Source organism: Somniosus microcephalus, chromosome 34 (assembly GCF_052327205.1).
Source record: "Somniosus microcephalus isolate GS21.2 chromosome 34, FLI_Smic_1.0, whole genome shotgun sequence".
Classification (NCBI taxonomy): Eukaryota; Metazoa; Chordata; class Chondrichthyes; order Squaliformes; family Somniosidae; genus Somniosus; species Somniosus microcephalus.
This window is the reverse complement of record NC_141020.1, coordinates 6,096,915-6,120,192: the sequence shown is the minus strand read 5'-3', so window position 1 is coordinate 6,120,192 and position 23,278 is coordinate 6,096,915. Positions and strand designations below refer to the sequence as shown.

The window sequence follows — 23,278 nt, the reverse complement described above, 5'->3', positions numbered from 1 at the left end:
AAGAGTCAGCTGCAGCTGCAAGCGTCTCTAGCTGAAGCTGTTGCTATAGCTACAGACCTTGCAGTGCCTGACTGGGGAAAAAAAAAAAAGAACGAGAACTAAAAAAACTTATAGAAAACGGCTCCTGATTTTTGCCGTTAGATCGAGTATTCCGGACATACAACCTCCGGATAAACCAAAGTTTCCTGTAACATATTTTAGCTTGCCGCTAACTCTACAACCAGTGCACGTGGACTGAAGCTTAGAAGAGGGAAGGTGCACAGACGCATTTTATTTCATCACTTCATGCAGATGGTGCTGAATGCAAGGAACAGACTGCCCGGGGAAGTAGACAGTGTGGAAAAGTTGAAGGAAAATGGGATAGGTTTTGAGTGGATGGGAAACAGAGGGGTATCCAGTTTTGGGACTGGTCCGGTGCACTCTCCTATGTTCCCTGAGCGAGAGGAGAGGACAAAAAAGTGGTTCAATTTACTGACATTCTGTATTGAAGAACCACCACAGGTAGACACGCAATTTGTCCCCCACATCGGTTTATAAATCTTTTTAAAAATTGAGAGAGAACATTATCAGGCCTGTTGGGCCTTTCAAATCCTCAACATTTTCAGACTCTTAAATGAAAAGCCTCCTGGGTGCAATATTGTTGCTTAATGCTTCAGTGATCAATATTTCCAATTGAATAAACGTTTCAGTTCCTGTGTGAGTGAAGCGCATGTAAGTGAACTAGAATCAGAATTACTGAAGGTTTGGACTTATTGGGTTTACCCCAAAATTAGGCATTCGGCGATAAAAAGTCAGGGGCCAAATTACACTGACTGTTTCCCTCCCCTTTCCTTTTGTGAATTATTGCAATCTGAAGGCTAAGAGGAGACTTGATAAAGGCTTTTTTTAAATGATCAAGTATTTGGACAGAGTGAATGGGGAAAGAGTGTGTTTTCTCCGATTGGGGAGTCGGTGATGAGGGGTCAAAAATGTAAAATTGTCACTAAGAGTGAGGAGAGGGTAAGAAATGTCTTTACACAAAGAGCTGTTGGAGCACATCGCTTGTTGTCAGAGGGTGTGGTTGAGGCAGAGGCCACTGCACCTGTGCTGGGGTTACAGATGTAGGCAGCCCGCCAGTGCTCTGCCCAAACCCGCTACCCTGGCCAAACAGCCATTCTTCACGTGTAAACTGAGACAGCAAGTGTTGGCAAGTAATCTAACTGTGGAGGATTTAGTTTGTGATCTACAGCCCCACACAAACACACTCTCCTACAGGCATTACTAGATAGCAACGAGGGATAAACTTTCCCCTCCCTAATACCGAGGCCAATTGCAGTACCCCAGTTCATGGCGCGGCCGAGGTTAGTAATCCAACACAGGCTGGGAATCACACAAGGGATCGTCAGTATGGCTGGGCTTCATTTTTATGGTGGCTTTAGCCAATAGTTGAGCTAGTTCTCGTTCTTCTGTCCAGTTTTGTTGTCACCAGAAAGCTTTTAGTTAAAAAAATGTCAGAGGTGCTTGGCATCATCAACTCGCATTCCCTGAAGTGAAGGGGATCGAAGGAGAAGTGATTGATTGTACAGGAAACTCTGTTAACCGGCAAAATTCAGGAGTAGGTTCAGGTAAGTTTTACTTCATATTAGTGGCAGTTCCTGGATCTGTGGCTGTGTAACTGGGGTTCGTACACTTGTTGCTAAGCAACAGGGATGCTTGGTCTGTGGCCGGAGTTCCTACACATGTTGCTAAGCAACAGGGAAGCCTGGATTTGTTGCTGTGTACGGAGCTCTCGTACCTTTTAACTATACCTCTCTGTAATCCGGACTTTTTGATAAACCGGCACCACGCCGGTCCCGTTGGTGCCGGATAATAAAGAGTTTCCTGTACTACAACTTGCACTATATATGCACCCGACATTTTCAATGGTGAAAGGTGGACACGGACCAGGAAGTGAAGGGGGAGGGAGAGAGAGTCAAAGGGAAAGATATCAAAGGCATGATCATAGAGATGGATTTTTCAGGCAGCTAAATAGGCTGAAGCGAGCGAGGGATTTCAAAGCAAGGAATGGGATCCTGAAGTGAATACGTTGGGGTACAGGGATCCAATGGTGTTGGCAAAGGGCAGGTGCGATAAGTATGTGGGACCGAATGTGGGAGAGGACTCTCGGGCTGCAGAGTTTTGGATTAGTTGGAGCTGCTGAAGGCAGGGATGCTAAAGAATGGCAGCAAAATATTGATCCCAGAGTTGATGGAGACGTGGATTTCAACGGTGGAGGCGGGGGCGGGTGCGAGTGTGAAAGGGGCATAAGCTGGGCCTTTTAGCACCAGACAAAGTGTGGGACAGAATGACCAACTCAGAATGGAACAAAAAAAAAAAAAAAGGGTCACACGTCACTGGCTCAGACTGAAATGAGCAGCTAGAGGGGTGAACGGTGGAGGGGCCAGAGGCTTTCGGGTGCTGGCAAGATCAGAACAGAATGGCTTCAACTCCCCTATAGGAAACATGTGGATAATCCCAATCACAGAGGGCAGGGTTTTTGTGCAGCCATGAGAGGACTGGCTATAAAATGAATGGTAAACTTTCCATCAGTAAGTGGCAAGCATTGCTGGACAGTTGTAGATTCAACCTCCAGCTTGATTAAATCATGGACATGAGAAAAGGGTGGCCATCACTGGGCGTACAGCACTCCAAGAATAGAACTGGCAAGGCACAAAAGTAAGCAATTTACAAGGATTAAACACAGGGCAAGAGGACACGAATACAATCGCAAAATACTGCGGATGCACAGAAAATGTTGGAAACACTCAGCAGGTGTATTCACCGCTCACGACACGGTCTCCTCTACATTGGGGAGACCAAACGCAGAACTCCTCCGCTCAGTCTGTTAAGCGTGACCCCGAGCTTCCGGTCGCCTGTCACTTGAACTCTCCACTCCACTCTGACCTCTCTGTCCTCGGCCTCTTACACTGTTCCAATGAAGCTCGAGGAACAGCACCTCATCTTTCGATTAGGCACTTTGCAGCCTTCTGGACTCAGAAGAGTTGGACAATTTCAGACCATAACCTTTGCCCCTATTTTTTCAGGCGGCAGCTGTTGATGATTTTGCCATCCCCATTTGCAACATTTAACTACTCCTGCCATCCACCCTATCGCAGACCATCCCTTTTGTTCTTTCCTCTCCTTTCCCTGCCTCTACACCGGCTTCAAATCTGTTACATCTCTAATTTTTTTCAGTTCTGACAAAGGGTCACATCTCCCATTTCATTCATTTGTGAATACAAAACTTTTGTAATTTTGTTTGAACTGAACACAAGGAAACGTTAAATAAAAACACAAAATGCTGGAAACACTCAGCAGGTCAGGCAGCGTCTGTGGAGAGAGAAACAGAGTTAACGTTTCAGGTCGATGACCCTTCGTCAGAACTGGAAAAAGCTGGAGATAGAACAGGTTTTTAAGCAAGTGCAGGGGCAGGGAGAGGGGGGAGGGGAGGAAAGAACAAAAGGGAAGGTCTGTGATAGGATGGAAGGCAGGAGAGATTGAGAGAGATTAAGAGATGGTGCAAGGCAAAAGGAGATGGTAATGGGACAAGTTAAGAAACAAAAGATGGCTCTAGAAGTGTAAATGGCACTGGCAGAATGAAAGACAGCTGCCATGTGGGAGAGAGAAAAAAATTAATAAAATAAATGGAAAAAGGATAGGGGCAAAGGTTATGGTCTGAAATGGTTGAACTCGATGTTGAGTACAGAAGACTGTAAAGTGCCTAATCGAAAGAGGAGGTGCTGTTCCTTGAGCTTACGCTGAGCTTTAGTGGAACAATACAAGAGGCCGAGGACGGTGAGGTCCGAGTGGGAGTGGAGCGGTGAATTAAAGTGACAGGCGACCGGAAGCTCGGGGTCACCCTTACGGACTGAACAGAGGTGTTCCGCAAAGCGGTCACCCAATCTGCGTTTGGCCTCCCCAATGTAGAGGAGGCTGCATCGTGAGCAACGAATACAGTATACTAAATTGCAAGAAGTACAAGTAAATCGCTGTTTCACCTGGAAGGAGTGTTTGGGGCCCTGGACAGTGGGGAGGGGGGGGGGGGGGGGGGGGGGGGAGGTAAGAGGGCAGTTGTTGCATCTCCTACACTTACACGGGAAGGTGCCGGGCGAAGGGGAAGGGGTGATAGAGGGGTGGACCAGGGTGTCGCGGAGGGAGCGGTCCCTTCGGAATGCGGAAAGGGGAGGGGAAGATGCATTTGGTGGTGGGATCACGCTGGAGGTGGCGGAAATGGCAGAGGATGATCCGTTGGTGGGGTGAAAGGTGAGAACAAGGGGAACCCTATTTTGATTCCGGGAGGGAGGGGCAGGAAACGTTAACTCTGGTTTTTCTCTCTCCACGGATGCTACCTGACCTGAGTGTTTCCAGCATTTTCTGTGGTTATTGCAGGAGGACACTACTTTGGTTAGTCACTGTACCTTTCCCATGGAAATAATCCTGGTAATATCTGGCTCCCCGGTCCACGTGCTCGATGCTGAAGTGCTTCAGTCTTTCCTGGCGGAGCTGCAACTCTTTTGGCACCTCCAGCACAGAAATACTTGCATTTGTGCAGTACGGGTTCCAAACCATCTTTGGAAATCCACCTTCACAGCCGAGGCCCAACCCCGCGTTGACGCTAGCTTTCGACAAGCTGATATTGCGTTCGCTGGTCCCGCCCGTTTCATTGCGGAAGTGAGGGCAGTTTAGGAGCAGGTCGTTGCAGTTGCTGTCTCCGAGATCCGGCTCCAGGTTCTCTTTGCCGTTCAGCTCCTCGGTGCTGGCAAAGTTAGAGTCCAGGCCTCCCAGAGCGAGAGAACGGGATACGGCAAGGGAAGCAGCTGATGCAGCTGAGGCGCCAGTTGTGGTGTTCCGCCGGTGAGCCACATAGTTTCTGTTGCTCACCACTTCATTGAGGTCAAACAGTATACTCTGCACATCAAAATGCCCAAAGCTCTTCTGGCAAACCCATGGCTTAGTGCTGTCCTGGGACCTACTGTCTTCATGGTCTGAGCTAGATCTCCCGGACTCGTGCTCGCTTCTGCTGCTGCGCAGTTTCTTTAAGATGGATTCGCCACTTTCGTTCCGAGACTGCTTTTTGCGTGATTTGTCGCGATCTTTGTGCGCGCTCTTCGGTTCTTCCCTCTGAGATGATTCACTTTGACTGTCGTCTGTCTTGGTGCTACCCGCGAGGTTAAGATTGGAGGCCATGCTCACGTCCGCCCGAAGGAGCTGCTTGAGGTTCTCTGGCGCCGAGCTCCGCTGATCAATCTTCTCATTTTTGAACTCCTTCAGCATATCAAAAAAGCTTTCAGGTGACATTCCATGAACGTCTATGGATGAAGTGCTACCATATTCCCTCAAGGGAAGCATCCCACTCCCCTTCAGCTCTAGGGCTCCTTCTGCATCATGTTCATTGAGAGTAATCTCACTGTTACTTCGAATTCTCAGTGGAACAAACATTTTGGCTGGGGACCTGGGCCAGTCATCTTGAAACTCCACTTCTTTTGACTTCCCTCGAGGTATGTAGTGTAGGCCTTGCGCCCGCGAGGCGTGGGAAGCATTTTGATAGTTCGGACAATACTGCCCATTATGAAAGCCTCTTGTCGAAATAAATTCAACGTCTACCATGGCTCCGTCCGAGTCCCTCGCAGGACTTAGTGCAGCATCTTTAGTGACATCTCGCCTGGGCGGCCAGTCAGCAATTCGAGCGCGGACTCCCATTTTTGGCATGGCAGGGGTTGAACTCGCGCGGGGAGCACTTTCACCCAGAGTGCAAACGTTCCCATTCTGGACCCTGAATGGAGATGCATAGTAATCACATGCGCTCGTACCTGCAAGAATGTCCGCACCACCTATGACAATTCCACCAACCTCCACCTTTTCATTTTGAACAGGTCTATAGCTGGTCATAGTCTATTAACACTCTCTCTCGCTGGGAGCAACAGAAAGGTCCCAGTCATTTCTTTCACTGCTGGAAGCTGCTCGCTCAAGCTTAAAACACAAGAAATGTCAACAAGCAGAAATGTAATTAAGGAGCATCGCCACAATATATCTGGATCGGAAATATCTTTTTATAATCCCATGTTGCCAACATTCCTCATTTTTTTTCCAGCGTGAAGAAATTTAATCTAGAAGACCCAGAGTAGGAAGATTGTAGTTGGTTGAAGCTCAATAATTCCAAATATACCCCATGTGCATTTCAACACATTGATAGAGGTGTTGCATTTGATACATTAACCAGATGGTGATCACAGTCATCCTGCAATGAGAACAGAAAATATTAATTACTGCTTTGCATTAAAGCACAATGATATATTGAAGACACTGAAATCCTACATTCAAACTTTCCAATGCTCTGCACCATTTATTAGCATTTTAGGAGTAACAAGAGGAATCGGGGAACTCCCAGAGAGTAGCAAGCTTGCGAGGTAAGTTACCAGGGAGGACCACTGAAATGGACACTGTGGAGCCAGACGATTAGGTGCATTTCTGTAGAGAGAGGAGATTGAGGGATATCGTAACAACGTAAGTAGGTGGGGTTGATCGATCAAAACAGTATGAGATTTGAGCCCAATGACCTTTGCCTGTTCTAAAAACTGTTCTCATTAGCAACTTCACTACCGACAGGGACACGACGTAGGTTACAACACAGCTTCAGCAAAGTACTGCAGGAAACTTTTAAAGGCTAATTTCCCCAGAGTTTAAGGCTTTCTTTGGGAAGGCCATTCCCACAATTACTTGGTTGAAACAAAATGGTGACACACTGTCTTAACGCTCTCCTTGCCGGCTTCCGAGTTTTGGCCTTCACAAACTGCAGCTCATCTGAAACAGTCACCCAAATCCTATCCCACCAAGTGCCTGATTTCACCAACCTTCACTGGCTCCTTAGTGCCCACGCATCGATATCAAAATCCTGGCATGTCCCTATATGGCCTTGCCCTTCCTTACCTCTATAACCCTACGGTCTAGAACGTTCTTCCTAAACCCTTCTATACATTACCTCTCTTCCCTGCTGAAAGCCTACCTCTTTGATTGTGCCTTTGGCTACCACCCCTAACCCTTCTCCCACCGCTGACTGACGTCCAGTTATTTTTGCCTCTGTTAAGCGCTTTATGATGTTAAAGGCTGCTGTTGCAAATGATGATCAAAGCTTGGGGCGGGTGGTGGTTTTGGGGGGGCAGGTATGAGAACAGGCTTTTGCAGTAATACTGCCCAGCTGTTTCCAACCCTATGATAATGGAAAGTAGGTCTTGCTTTATTGTAAACAAGAGGAATTCAACATTGAAGAGTCTCATTTCTACTGAATGCAACGTTATGCTGCATCACAGAACACAACCTACATTTTAAAATGCTGCTTTCTTTCATCCACTTCCTATTCTGCAATGGTGTGGTGACGCACATGTTGAAAATGAGGTCTTTTGTTGGTAACCCTTTAGTCAAACGGGGAAAAAAGCCCCAGCAAAGCCAGCTGCGTGGTTGGGGAATCGGCCTTTGACGGAGTTGAATTGCACAAGTAGATGAATATCAGGGCGGTATGGAAATGACTCCCGTAGCAGTAGCGTTTGTCTAATACAGTATGCTCCACTTAATTCATTATAGTAACGGCTCTTTCAGCTCCCAAAGGGAGCAGTGTCTTCTGAATCTGGAGATTCTTTACCATGAGTGCTATCCATGGCAGACAAATGGTTCTCAGTCAACGACACGGACAAGTATAAAACTGCTGGCCTCATGAGACCCAACGGCATTAAAGATCCAGGAAAACGCGAGTTACATGAGCAGCCAACGATTAGGCGCTTCCTGTACTTGCCAGCTACACGTGCGTATTTGATCCTTTCATGACAGAAGCAGTTCCTTATCAATTTCCAGGCCCGCTTGGGATAAACATTGACTGAAAAATTAACTCATTTATTCAGAAATAAATTTAATTGAGATTCCTCATTGTACCCATTACTGAGATGCTATTTGTTAGTGATAACAATCTCACAGTAATGTTTGAATTAGACACTGTGCCACATGCAGTCTCCATCTAAGTAACTGGACTCCAATAGACTGGAGCAAGTGACAGCAAATCACACACCCCTCTCTGAGCACTGCTCCCCTGGGACAAAATACCACGGCAAAAGTGTCTTCTTGGGTCAAAGCCAACATTAGGAGCTTCCTGCCCAAAAGGCAAAGGATGCAGACAGCAATGCCAGTGGCTGGAAACTAAAAACCTTAAAGGTTACAGCACATTAAAGCTGCTGGACAAATTCAACTTCCACAATGCACCAAAATATCTTGCGCTCAGAATTTGCCTTGATCAGACTGCATTGAATTTCAGATCATCATCAATAAGTTGCATTTGTATAGTGCTTCTCGTGTGCGCACACACACCCACTCACTGTAGAGCGCTGTACAGAACATATGCACACACAAAATTGACGGGCAGGGGAAGACCAGCTGGTCCATCAAACCTGCCCCACACCATGATGGCCAGAATATCCTGACTAAACACTCCACACCCACGTAATGTCCTGGGAGAGGCAAAAAGACAGAACAGTAAACCAAACACTGGCATCGATCAGGAAGGGAAAGAGGGAAATTGAGAAGTTGTGGCGAGGGGGATGGGGGGGAGAGAAGAGCAAGTGCAAGTGCATGTTTTAGGGGAAAGGTCTTCGAGAGACGTTCAAAGGCAAGGAGTATAGTAGCATAGTGGTCATGTTACTGGGCTAGTAATCCAGAGGCCTGGACTTAATGATCTGGAGACACAAGCTCAAATCCCACCACGGCAGCTGGGGAATTTAAATTCAGTTAATTAAATAAATCTAGAATAAAAAAAGCTAGCGTCAGTAATGGAGACCGGATTGTCATAAAAACCCATCTGGTTCACTAATGTCCTTCAGGGAAGGAAATCTGCTGTCCTTACCTGGTCTGGCCGATATGTGACTCCAGACCCACAGCAATGTGTTTGACTCTTAACTGCCCTCTGAAATGTCATAGCAAGCCACTCCGTTGTTTAAGGCAGCTCACCACCACCTTCTCAAGGGCAATTAGGGACGGGCAATAAATGCTGGCCTTGCCAGCGACGCCCACATCCCGTGAATGCATTAAAAAAAAAATGGCTGGAGGGGAGGAGATCAGAGAGGTCAGGATGGGACAAGGCAACATATTGAGCATAACCATGTGATCTTTTAGTAACTAAACCATGTGATCTTTTAGTAACTAAACCATGTGATCTTTTAGTAACTAAAACAAAAGTTGTTTTTTTTAAATCAACAAAACCTAGGGTTCCAGAAGCCAGAGAATGGGTTTCCTGACCCCTCAGCTAAGAGGAGAGGAATGGAATAGGAAATTAAAACACATTTGAAAACAAAAATGTGAGACCTCGATCAGGTTTTCTGCCTCAAGAAGGTTTTCTACCTCCATCATGTCCAATGATTGAGCTGCAGCAGAAATGATTTTGAACAGATCTGATTTGAGATAGTTATAAAGCTGTCACCTGGGCAGGGCGCAAGATGAGAAAAGTATTTTATCTTTCAAAGCCAGGACTTTGTGTTGACAAGATTTAGCATGAGCCACACGGCTGAGTTGAAGTGAATTGGTTTCCTGAATTTCCAACTGCCAATTATATATCACACTAACCGCCTAGCTGTCTGGCAGGATTTACATTGGTCTACAATTGCAGTATTGTAAAAGGTTAGAATTCTTCCAAATGTAATCACAGACCAGTGGCATGTTTTTATATGGTGCACTGAATCTGACTAGCATCCATTTCTCACACCCCAAAAATGCTTTTTGAATGCATCACTAGAAGGCGACCAGTCTTCTGAACACACATTTGAGTTCTAAGACAAGCAGCAGCTTAGGGCTCAGGTTTCTTCTGGATCCCAGAACGTACAGGTCCAGGGTCAATATGGACCTCGGAATGCAACGGACACTGCGCACTGGTTAATTACTCCTGCAGTGCTGAGGGAGTGCTGCACGGTCGAAGGTGCCATCTTTCGGATGAGACATTGTATACAGAGTCTGTTCTCTCGGGTGGACGTAAAAGATCCCATTGCACTATTTCGAAGAGGAGCAGGGGTGTTGGCCCCGGTGACCTGGCCCAATATTTATCTCTCGATCAACATCCCTAAAAACAGATTATCTGGTCATTATCACATTGCTGTTTGTGGGAGCTTGCTGTGCACAAATTGGATGCCACGTTTCCTACATTACAACAGTGACTACACTTCAAAAAGTACTTCATTGGCTGTAAAGCGCTTTGGGATGTCCAGTGGTCGTAAAATGCAAGTCTTTCTTTTTTTCAGTACCCTATTTATTAAATAGGTGTTTTGTCTTTGAGTATTAGGAAACCCCACTACTGTAAAAGGACATATTATTACAGAGTAACTGAAGCCAAGATAGTGGGATCAAAGTCTCTCTCTGTAAAAGGTTCCTGAATGAAGCATGTTCGAGAAAAATTCAATCCAGTTTCTAGTGGACAAAAGCCAAAGCACAAAACTAGCCACAACTTGGCTCTAAAGCTGCCGTGGTCATTAGGACAGCTAGTGTGGGAACTGAATTGCTGCATTTGGTGCAGTCAATTGAAATATCATCAACGCACCCAACCAACGCTGTAATTGACTCAGAGGATTTGGTGCAAACAGTGAAGAATGTTCGGTCTCAATAAAGCTGACAAATGCCAGCATTGGAATACAAAATGTAATACATACACAATGCAATTACTAAAGGTATGCAAACAGAACCACAGCAGTTCAGAGAGCCGTAAATTAAATGCATCAAATAAAAGTCACAGAACTGCACACACAGTTCCCGAGCATTGCACAGATTGTATCTACACCCTAGGTTTCATTACAGAAAACAGCGTACTCTTTCCACGAAGGTAGGGGTGGGAGGAGGCTGGTGTGGAACATAAACACCAGCATGGGCCAGTGGGGCCGAATGGCCTGTTTCTGTGCTGTAAATTCCATGAAAAAAAGTGATACCCTCTCCAGTGACAATCACCGTGAAGAGCTCCCCACCTCCTGTGCCACGTGAAACCTCGGAGCAGAATTACCTGCGATTATTAGAATAGCCAGATTAACCACTAGTACATATGCCCAAGTTCGCACATTACAGCAGGATCACAAGTGGCTAAAGTCGCAACCTATACACAGGATTTTATGGTAAATAGAAGTGAAGCGCAGCAAACAGAGCAGCTATAACATAATAGTGATTCACTACCAGGTCAGTAGATGAGGTCGAAAATGAAATACTGACTTTACGAATGGATAGCAGCAGATATTGGTTGTCATTCGAATGTCAGAATCTAGAGAATCCAATTCCAGTCTGGTGTCACAAAACTATTGCTCCATCTATTAATATGAAAACAATGAGCTTATACGGGCATAAAAAAAGCAAACAGAGGCCACAGCACATCAGCAGAATAATGCACTGAACCATCCTAAATTGCACAGACATAACCGCAATTTAGAAAAGAGTTTTTTTTTTATAAAGTGAGCCAGGAGGCAAGCTGGGGATCCTTGGATGCAGAGTTTAACCAACATACTGGCCAAACATAATGTATTTGTCACTTCATAGAATTATAGAATCAGAGAATCATAGAATAGTACAGCACAGAAAGAGGCCATTCGGCCCATCGAGTCTGCGCCGGCTCTTTCGAAGAGCAATCCAACTCCCCCGCTCTTCCCTCATATCCCTGCAATTTTTTCTCCTTCAAGTATTTATCCAATTCCCTTTTGAAGGCTACAATTGAATCTGTATCCACCGCCCCGTCAAGCAGTCCATTCAAAATCCTATCCGCTCGCTGCGTAAATAAATGTTGCCTCATGCCGCCTCTGGTTCTTTTGCCAATCACCTGGAAACCGAGCCCTCGGTTACATCGAATTTACAGCACAGAAACAGGCCAGTCGGCCCAACTGGTCCATGCACGAGCCTCCCCCCCCACATACATCTAACCCCCCCCACACAAGCTTCTGCACTAGGAGGGGACTGCAGTAGGATAAATATTATCCCAAGGGAATTTCCTCAGGGGTCGCTGTAACTTTGGCGCTAACGCAGCTTATGCAGGGTTTCGGTCAATCTCCCGGTGAAGTTAGGTGGCCGATTGAGAGAACACCACCCCCGCCGAGGAAGTTCCCGGTGTGCATCTCTCGGGCCCTGGTGTACCCTTGTGAACCGCATAACGATCATAAAAAAGCAAGTTCTTTCACAAGGCATTCCACCTGGGAATACTACAGTGAAAATCTACTGAATGTTTACAGGTCACAAACACAAGTTTCTTCTTGCGGATTCTGACAAGGATGTGAACCACCCAACCACCCATTTGTTTAATTGTCTCGGCACGGATTTCGGTAATCCTACTTTCCCACAACTGTTAAGCAACTCCTGGCGCTGACAGATCTCTGGCGGTCGGAGGCGGTGCAGTGTGTAGTTATCTTTCTGGTGCAGGCCAGTGCAGGCCTGCTTCAGATGTTGGACAATGTGAGTCAGTGGACTTGCTCGGTTCAGGTTCGGAGGAGCAGACAATGTGTCGTGCCAGTGCTCGGCTATTTACCCAGGAATAAATCAACCTCTTTTGTCTTTTTGCTGAAGTAAAACTGCAGCCCGATTGATTGAGATGACAGCTTTACACACTCCAGCAAGGCTTCTAAAATAATCCTACATTACGGTAACAGAAAAGGCAGTGCATTTATTCTGTTGGTACCTCAAATCTTGGCTACGGTTTCACTGGCTCTGACTACCCACTTGATAGCTCACTTCAAATAGCTATCCTACACGCGCAGGCCGAGCAGTGACTGTTAGAATCACAGAATCATGCGGCACAGGAGGAGGACATTCGGCCCATCGAGTCTGCGCCGGCTCTTTCAAGAGCAATCCAGTTAGTCCCACTCCCCCGCTCTTTCCCCATATCCCTGCGATTTTTTTTCTCCTTCAAGTATTTATCCAATTCCCTTCTGAAGGTTGCTGTTGAATCGGTTTCCACCACCCTATCAGTTAGCTGGCTATTCAACCACAGTGTCATCACAGTCCAGACCAATGTCCACATACATGCACACTCCAGCAGGTCACTGGAAAGTTATCAGAAGCAGCAATCCTGGCTGAGATTTCCCCTCTAGTGCAAGGACACACAGGCCAAAAGAGAATTTACTTTTGCAGGCTAGCTAGCAGAGAATAAATTAGCCGACATTAATCATATTATGTCACACGTGTGGACAAAAGATTGAGACTTGATTAGCAGTGGATTATTTTTGAAATGCACACTTCTGTTTCTCCAAAAAACAAAGTGTAGGATCATGACCACCGGACGTCCCAAAGCACTTTACAGCCAATGAAGTGCTTTTTGAAGTGTAGTCACTGTTGCAATGTTGGAAACGCGGCAGCCAATCTGCGCACGGCAAGCTCCCACGTACGGCAATGTGATAATGACCAGATCATCTGTTTTAGTGACGTTGATTGAGGGATAAAGATTGGCCCCAGGACACGGGGGGAGTGCACACGAAACAGCACCAGCCTTTCCGCTGTCCGCCCACATGACAACCTTTTCCTACCAATTCCATGCATTCAGGTACAGCAACCATTTCTACTGCTATAATTAAATATGTTAAACCTTGATTGTCTATTTTTTTATTGCATGATGTACACCAGCAAACTGTCTTCACCCTGAGCTTGCCGACAGCCACGTTACCAGGTCACAGTACAGCAACTCTGTTGCTCAGCAGTTTCCCATGACAGTAAATCAGCCCAGAAAAAACCATGATGCTGTCTCCATCTTTTAAAACCAAACAACCTATGCCGTCAACGTGTGGTATAAACACAATGTAATGCAGAAAAATCCTAATTCATCCAGTGTCAGCCGTGGCTCAGTGGGCAGCACCCTCGTCTCTGAGTCAGAAGGTTGTGGGTTCAAGGCCCACTCCAGGGACTTGAGCACAAAAATCCAGGCTGACACTCCCAGTGCGGTACTGAGGGAGTGCCGCACTGTCGGAGGTGCAGTCTTTCAGATGAGACGTTAAACTGAGGCCCCGTCTGCTCTCTCGGGTGGACGCAAAAGATCCTACTGCACTATTTTGAAGAGGAGCAGGGGGAGTTCTCCCTGGTGTCCTGGGGGCCAATATTTATCCCTCAATCAACGTCACTAAAAATCAGATGATCTGGTCATTATCACATTGCCGTTTGTGGGAGCTTGCTGTGCGCAGATTAGCTGCCACGTTTCCCACATTACCAGTGACTACACTTCAAAAAGTACTTCATTGGCTGTAAAGCACTTTGGGACGTCCTGTGGTCATGAAAGGCGCTATAGAAATGCAAGTCTGTTTTTCTTGCTTTATCTCCCTGCGCTTCATTCACCAAGTTAAATTTTCCAGCAATTGTGCTGTTGTGTTAACAATATCTTTATGGCTATTTCCTTTTCAGCATTTACGAGTGAAATATACAATGGGGTTCATTGATAACAGAAATGCCCCACAATGAAGCTGGCGGTACCTGAATCAGATGTTGGAAGGATGGCTGAACAATGCCACTCAGTGATTTATTTAAAGGTTAAACACCTAGCCCCTATTGTATTGTATATGCCAGAGAGCAAATTTAAAATTAGGCCAAAGCAGAATGCTGAAGATCAGTTACATTATCCATTAGTTAATACACTGCCTGCACAATACATCACCATATAAAGAACATTTAGCTCACCATTCACTCCTGAGAAGCATCACAGCCACGGTCAATCCACAGCCACGGTCAATCCACAGCCACTCCACAGCCATGGTCAATCCACAGCCACGGTCAATCCACAGCCACTCCACAGCCATGGTCAATCCACAGCCACGGTCAATCCAGCCCTTGACAATCACCTACACACAGAGACTTTCCACTGGGGTCACTGGACAGTGATCAGGAACAGGAACCCAAGGTGATTCCCCTGCATCCTCTCACCCAGGAACAGTGAAACAAATATTATCACCTCCACGTTGCCCTGGCTGAGGATTCCTCAGACAGATGCTGTACTTTGCCGGATTTTCATCAAAGATGAATTCGCCACACACTACTGGGAAGGAAATAATGGGCAACGCCTCTTGTGACATCTACCCACATGGTACTCCAGCTCCCAGACAGTTTTCAATGGCCTTCCATGCGTCAGAGAGGCAGTTAGTTTTGATCAATGCCAACAATTATACATCCACCCTGCATGGCCTGAGGAAGCATGGCATGTGGATGATGCACCATCGAGGAATGAAAACCATTCATCTCTTTCTTCATTCAACATCCTCCATACGCTGCTCAGGGCTAACCCAGTAGTATTCAGGATGAGGGAGGAGGTACAGGGTGGGGTTAATTGGGCAGTAGGGCAGGCTGAACATCTGGAAAGACCTCAAAAAAGGTTAAAAATAGCCACAGCTGCCAAGCTGAGAACGGTGGTTCTTAGTATGCAGGATAACTCCATGTAACAGCTTTGCAGGCATTACCAATGGAAATCTGTTTAAAGAATTTATAGGATACCAGAAGAAGTCAAGAAACAGCTTCTGTGACCACATGCAGAGCCACTCGATTTACTGCCAGAGCAAGGGGGGGGGGGGGGGGGGGAAATAGTAATGGAGGCTGCACTCTACTAGTCATTCTGCAAGTCACTGCTTTGAGGCAGGTTAGCCTAGGATCATGGGTGAGAAATTGTTTGTTTGATGAAGAAGTTTCATTCAATTCATGCATTAGGGCCAACCTCACGCTGGCATCCACACAGCTGATGAGCAACTACTTTTGGCTGGAAACTTGACTCTGTCCCAAGAACTGCTCGATCAGAGTGCCAGATTATGCAGGACAGATTGATGAACACTGCCTGAATCTCTCCAGCTCAATAAGCTGGTACCAGAGCACAGAGAAACCAATAGTGCAGTCTGCTGTGACAAGTACTTCAACAGCACCTCCCAAACCTGCGACCTCTACCACCTAGAACAACAAGGGCAGCAGGCGTATGGGAACACCACCACCGCCAAGTCACACACCATCCTGACTTGGAAATATACCAGCCGTTCCTTCATCGTCGCTGGGTCAAAAAACCTGGCACTCCCTGCCTAACAGCACTGTGGGAGCACCTTCACCACACGGACTGCAGCGGTTCAAGGCAGCGGCTCACCACCACCTTCTCAAAGGCAATTCGGAATGAGCGATAAATGCCGGCCTTGCCAGCGACACCCACAGCCCAGGATCTAATTTTTAAATAGTTTGCCGATGCCGAGTTCGAGAGTAGGATAAACACACCAGCTTGTGCGGAACTAGACTAAAATCCAAATTTGGGGCGATAGATGGACCATTGGGGTTTTAATTTCCAGATTGCCTCTGTGAATCAAGATACAAGCAGTTGTATCCAAACGCAGATTGGTGACCGCTTGGCGGAACACCTCCGTTCAGTCCATAAGGGTGACCCCGAGCTTCCGGTCGCCTGTCATTTCAATTCACCGCTCCATTCCCACTCAGACCTCACCGTCCTCGGCCTCTTGCATTGTTCCACAGAAGCTCAGCGTAAGCTCGAGGAACAGCACCTCATCTTCCGATTAGGCACTTTACAGCCTTCCGGACTCAATATCAAGTTCAACAATTTCAGATCATAACCTCAGCCCCTATTATATTTTTTATCCACACTTTTGGTTTATGATTTTCCTTTTTTTTCTCTCTCTCCCCCACATGGCAGCTGTCTTCCACTCTGCCGGCACGTTTCACACTTCATCTAGAGCAATTGTTTGTCTCTTTATCTGTCCTATTACCATCTCGTCTCGCCTTGAATATCTCTTAATGTCTCTGCTTTCATCCCCTCCCCCATTTCCCAGCCCCCAAACTGCCCTTTGTTTCATTTCCTGCCTTTTCGCTCAGTCCTGACGAAGGGTTTCGACCCGAAACGTTGACTATTTCTCTCTCCACGGATGTTGCCTGGCCTGCTGAGTGTTTCCAGCGTTTTCTGTTATTACAAGCAGTTGCTTTTCTTACAAACCTGAATCAAGATCATCAAAATTGTCACAGGGTTCAGCCAGAAGATAATGCAAGTATTCGACGACAGAAGGCAAGAGAGGGGACCGATTTATTTTGGGGACGAGTCCCATCGAACAAATTTCTTCCATTTATTGGTTATAGACTCTGTTCCTGGATGGCTTATGCAAGGAAAGGAGGATTTCCACTACAGATGGGGGTAGGTCTTGTTCCAGCAAGTATCACCACCCCAGCCCACCTCCCCCACCAGCAGCCAGCTCCAAGTTGGCTGGCTTTCGACTGAGGATGCGACGAGAGAGCCGATAAGTCAGTCTCTCCTGTGAGATTGGGCGGGCACTAATCAAAGCCAGGATGTCCCTTGAACTATAGTTCGAGAGGTGGGCATTCGAAATTACTTTGCTCATTATGTTCTTACTGAAGTGTCTAGATCAGGAGAAAAAATAGGAAATGCAAACATAATTCCCATGGCTCAGACATCAAGGGACAAGCGGTGCACGTCCAGACAGAGGGTGCGGTCTGGATGTGTACCATTTGCCCAAGAATGTGTCCAACCCCGCTTTGTTGATGTACGGAACAACCATCGTGTCCAGAGGCACAACGAGCCGCCCTGGAGCACCTCAGGCTGCTCAAGCAATGGGCGCAGATTGGCATAAACAACAAGAAAAAATTGCTAACATACCCTACGCAGAATTAGAAAAAAATATTTGCAGCCTCAGCTTCGCAAATGAGTATCGAGGACATTGTTAGAAAACAACTACAACGCATGACATGAAGCACAAAGCAAAGAACAGTGTTCCTTGCTGGGAAAACGTGAACTTCTGCTCAGACATGTCTATAGCCCACTGATACCAAATGGATGATCAGTCACCATGCGGTTTCCCAGAACATGATCCAGGCTTGGCTCAATTCCTGTGGTGTGTGGCAATGCTGAATTAAGGTAGTGGTCTTATTTCAGTTGGCCCCATCAGAAATATTCTCACTGCTCTAAATAAAACTCCTGCTAAAGGCGCCTTCAAAGCCAAGAGAAATTCACACCCCACAAAACATTAAACTGTACTTGACAAGAAATGAATGCAATACTGAATATAAACCACTTGTTCAACTCAACTTTTGAACTAGGCTCTTGGAATTCACGCAGACATATCCAGTATCTCTGTGCAAGGAATACTGAATACAGAATTTCACAGCAATTAACTGGAGATTATGTTTGTCCATAAACATGTAATAATGTCACAAATCATTAATACCGTTGTGTGAACATCATCACACATCAAGGACATGGAGTCGCTGGCTCCAGCAGGTGCCAACAACGTACAACTGAAACTGTATATACAGAAGTTCTTTTTGAAAACGGTGAAACTGAATCGCGCGTCCCTTTTATACTAATTGATTCAATTTCATTAGTGCCGAATTTGCATCGTTTGCACTGCGGAACGGATTGTGCAACAGTGGAACCGAGCAGACACAAAACACGGTGGTTCAAAAGTCGCAGGTGCCTGTGCTCAGAGCCAAGATGGCGGAGGCAATGAGAGTGCCCACAAAGAGAGCCATTCAGTTTTGCTGGCACCGGGAAAACTACCTCCCAAGTGGGGTTTCAGGCCCATTGACACCTCAAATAAATTTCCCCTCAGAAGGCTGAGGGGAGACTTGATTGAGGCGTATAAAATTATGAGGGGCCGAGATACAGTGGATAGGAAGGACCTATTTCCCTTAGCAGAGAGGTCAATAACCAGGGGGCATAGATTTAAAGTAATTGGTCGAAGGATTAGAGGGGAGTTGAGGAGAAATGTTTTTGTGGTGGGGGGGTCTGGAACTCACTGCCTGAAAGGCTGGACGACACTGAAACCCTCATCACATTTAAAAAGTACTTGGATATGCACATGAAGTGCCGTAACCTGCAGGGCTACGGACCAAGAGCTGGAATGTGGGATTAGGCGAAATAGCTCTTTTTTGGCCGGCACGGACACAATGGGCCGAATGGTCTCCTCCTGTGCCACAAATTTCTATGATTCTATGACACTGGCTCATTTATCTTGACAGTGCCCCACAGAAATTATAGTGTGATGTGAAAAGGTCAACAGGATTCAGGAAGAATCACCCTTTACTCTTAGTTTTGTGGTATTGCCTGATGTGCACAGATTATCTGTGGTTAAACTGAACCTGCGAATGCGAGGTGTGCTGATGTGACACAATCAAGCTTCAGGTCCCAAATCTGATCACGTTCAGAAATTCAAAGCTTCGATTTCATGGTTTGGGTCATTCAATAACTTGATTAAATTACTGCCTTGCAGTATGTGCCAGCTGGAGAATTTCACAGTAATCAACTGCAAATAGCTCTCGATAACCCTGCTGTATTGATATCACAATCATTCATACTGCAGTGCAATCATCACACATCACAGCGTGCCAGCAGGAAATAGATAATATGGATAAGGAAGGCCGTTCGGCCCATCCGGATTTACCCACCCAGAGAGATCCCAACGTCACCCCACATTTGCCTCCACTATTCTACCTGGAAGTTTAGTCCACGTCGAGCACTTTGTTCCGGATATCCATCCCAAAAGTAACCTACTCTCATTTGAACCAGTGTCCCCTAGTTCTACTTCCGCAGTTAAATTTAAAATAGGGGGAGGATGCAGAGAAACTCCAGTATGATTTGGACAGGTTGGGTGATTATACTGCATTTGCCATGCATCTGCCCAATGCGGATAAATACGAAGTTATCCACTTCGGTGGCAAAAACAGGAAGACAGATTATTATCTGAACGGCAATAGATTGGGAAAATGGGAAGTGCAAAGAGACCTGGGTGTCCTGTGCACCAGTCGCTGAAGGTAAGCATGCAGGTGCAGCAGGCGGTTAAGGCGGCAAATGGTACAGGAAACTCTCTTTTTACCGGCACCTAAATAACCAGAAATCTTTCCTAACCGGCAAAATTCAGGAATAGGTTCAGGTAAGTTTTCCTTCATATTAGTGGCCGTGTAACCGGGGTTCCTGGATCTGTGGCCGTGTAACAGGGATGCCTGGATCTGTGGCCGTGTACGGGGCTCTTGTACCTTAGTAAGTATACCTCTCTGTAATCCGGACTTTTTGATCAACCAGCACCACGCCGGTCCCAGATAAAAAAAAGTTTCCTGTATGCTGGCCATTGTAGCGAGAGGGTTCGAGTACAGGAACAATGATGTCTTGCTGCAGTTGTACAGGGCCTTGGTGAGACCACACCTTGAGTATTGTGTGCAGTTTTGGTCACCTTATCTGAGGAAAGATGTTATTGCCATGGAGAGAGTGCAGCGAAGATTCACCAGACTGATACCTGGGATGGCAGGAATGACGTATGAAGAGAGATTGGGTCGATTGGGCTTATACTCGCTGGAGTTTAGAAGAATGAGAGGGGATCTCATTGAAACTTATAAAATTCTAACAGGGCTAGACAGACTAGATGCAGGAAGGATGTTCCCGATGGTCGGGGAGTCCAGAACCAGGGGTCACAGTCTAAGGATAAGGGGTAAGCCATTTAGGACTGAGATGAGGAGGAATTTCTTTACCCAGAGAGTGGTGAACCTGTGGAATTCTCTACCACAGAAGGCAGTTGAGGCCAACTTATTAAATAATATTCAAGAAGGAGTTAGATATATTTCTTAAGGCTAACGGGATCAAGGGATATGGGGAGAAAGCAGGGACCGGGTACTGAATTTGGATGATCAGCCATGATCTCATTAAATGGCGGAGCAGGCTCGAGGGGCCGAATGGCCTACTCCTGCTCCTATCTTCTATGTTTCTATAATATTCTGGGTAAATTTTTTCTATACCCTCAACAATCTTTCATACGCTTGGCTCGTCTCCAGCACTTGAATGTCTCGCTTGTTTCTGGGTGATCTGAACTGGATGCAGATTCAAGGAATGGTCTGTCTAAAAGCACTATAAAAATTGATCATTACCTCCTCTGACTTGTACCCCACTGTTCTGGCGATCCAAAACTGGATTTCACAAATGCATAGAATGGAAATTGTACACATTCTAAAACAATGACGGATACAAAGGAGGGATTTCAAGGCAGTAATCTAATTTTGGATTTAATTGCCCCACCCCTCCCAGGAAACACCAGAAACTGCTGAAAATGCACTGCAGCCGAAAGAATGAATAATGTTTTAGGTGCAGGGCTGTTCAGTTCTTACGAAGGGCCACACTCTACTATTAATAAGCACTTTTATATTTGGAATTTCTGTACTTTGGGCCGTGAGAAAGCAACATTCCGTCCTGTCCCGCAGCTAAAACTGGTTCCCTTACCTCAGAAACAGGATCACAGACGGGCGAGAGCACACGTCTATGATTCTGCCGTCAGGATAAAGGAGTCAGTATTAGAAATGTAAATAAGAGCAGTTGATGGACAAGCACTACTCGCCTGTAACCCAAACTGCTTTAGCATCAAATATTTTGTCTCCGTACTGATCAATTTCATGTCTATTTCCGGTTTTTATCCGAGTTTCCGGCAGACACTAGACTTGCATACCATGCTGGTGTCAATGTGCGATAGTGAAAAAAGAAAATTGCACACAAGCCAATAAACTTCAAAGACGTGTGATATTTTTAATTCATCCCCTCAATACGGACACCACCAGTGCTTTATGCGAGAGTTACCAAGCTCTCAAAATCCTTTCTCCAGGCAATACCCAAGTTTGAAAGAGAAATTTAAAAAATCTGCAGATGTGCCGCCGAGTGGGTTTTAAAAGTTCACGTGGAAATAGCATAAAAATTTCAAATGTTTTATTTAAATCTAAGTCAGTTTCCCTTTTTATGCATTACACTTTATCGTCATGATTTCGCACATTAGAATGCCTCAATTACATTAGCACCTTGCAATCACTCAACAGGCATTGATCATCACTCAGGGCTTTAATTTCAAATAAAAATAAAGACTTGCATTTCTATAGCGCCTTTCATGACCACCGGAGGTCCCAAAGTGCTTTACAGCCAATGAAGTACTTTTTGAAGTGTAGTCACTGTTGTAATGTCGGAAACATGGCAGCCAATTTGCACACAGCAAGCTCCCACAAACAGCAATGTGATAATGGCCAGACAATCTGTTTTAGTAATGTCGGTTAAGGGATAAATATTGACCAGGACACAGGGGTTAACGCCCCTGCTCTTCTTCGAAATAGTGCCATGGGATCCTTGCCGTCCACCTGAGAGAGCAGACGGGGCCTCAGTTTAATGTCTCATCCGAAAGACGGCACCTCTGACAGTGCAGCACTCCCTCAGTACTGCACTGGGAGTGTCAGCCTGGATTTTTGTGCTCAAGTCTCTGGAGTGGGACTTGAACCCACAACCTTCTGACTCCGAGGCGAGGGTGCTGCCCACTGAGCCACAGCCGACAATGAGACGGAAATCTCAAAATAATGGTCCTCAATAGGGATATTGTATTAAAATCAGCAAACCAAAATTATCCACCGTTTCAAAATGCCAAAGTGCAAGGTCACATCCCAGCTGATGCTCTAGGACTTCTCCAAGCTATTAGTATTTCTTATCTCATTAGTCCTTACTACGCATATGCACAACAGCCAAAAATCAGAGGCATTTCCAGTGTTTAATATAAATGGAGCTGTATTTAACACATAGGAAATAACTGTTCGCAGCTAACCCTGAGGGACAGGGATTTTTCCAGTGACTGGCGCCAGTCACAGTTCATTGAAGGGATATTGTGCTCCTGGTCTAAACCTTAAAGCCCCAATAACTCAGAGGATTTGCACATCAACAGCCAGACAACCACTGGCACCAGCGGGCAAACTCAGGCCATGATACTTATTGGAAATAAGAGAAGGAATAGCAAGGCACAAGTGTAATCACAAAGGCAAGTTGTGAAATAGAACGACTTCAATCACGTGAAGTGCAGATTACAAGCTCCCTGCCTCAAAGATCAGAAGCTTTTGCTTCAGCTGGTTCGTAACATTAATGTGCCACATTCTCTCAACACTTAACTCTCGGAATACTGGAGAAAGAATTGGACAAAAAATAATCAATTCCAGGAGACAGCACCTCCATTTAATTTGTATTACTAGTTTAAAAGAATAATCCACTTCAAGAGATGCACTACATACCAAGAGAGCCCAGGAAATCATTTTTTTTTCAGCTCCAACTTGTTTAACCTCAACTTGTTTGATTAAATATTCCCCCTTAAGTTAAATACCTAGATAATTAGATGCTACCATTTCATCTGACTCAGACTTCCACCAGACAATTCTTTATTACCCTTCACTCAATTATCACACAAAAAAACACACACATCATTAATACATTGCTGTTTGTGGGAGCTTGCTGTGCGCAAATTGG

The 23,278-nt window shown here is 45.8% G+C and overlaps 1 protein-coding gene across 6 annotated transcripts in view; it reads right to left on the bottom strand.

Moving 5' to 3' along the window:
* The window catches only part of sipa1l3 (signal-induced proliferation-associated 1 like 3), a 233,984-nt gene that overhangs the window by 106,017 nt on the left and 104,689 nt on the right, over nucleotides 1-23,278 (bottom strand). For all 6 annotated transcript variants that reach the window (XM_085973275.1, XM_085973272.1, XM_085973277.1 and 3 more), the window contains one exon: nucleotides 4,437-6,256. In XM_085973275.1, coding sequence (XP_085829401.1) covers nucleotides 4,437-5,907 — 1,471 coding nt within the window. In that variant the 5' untranslated portion in view covers nucleotides 5,908-6,256. The remainder of the gene's footprint in view (nucleotides 1-4,436; nucleotides 6,257-23,278) is intronic.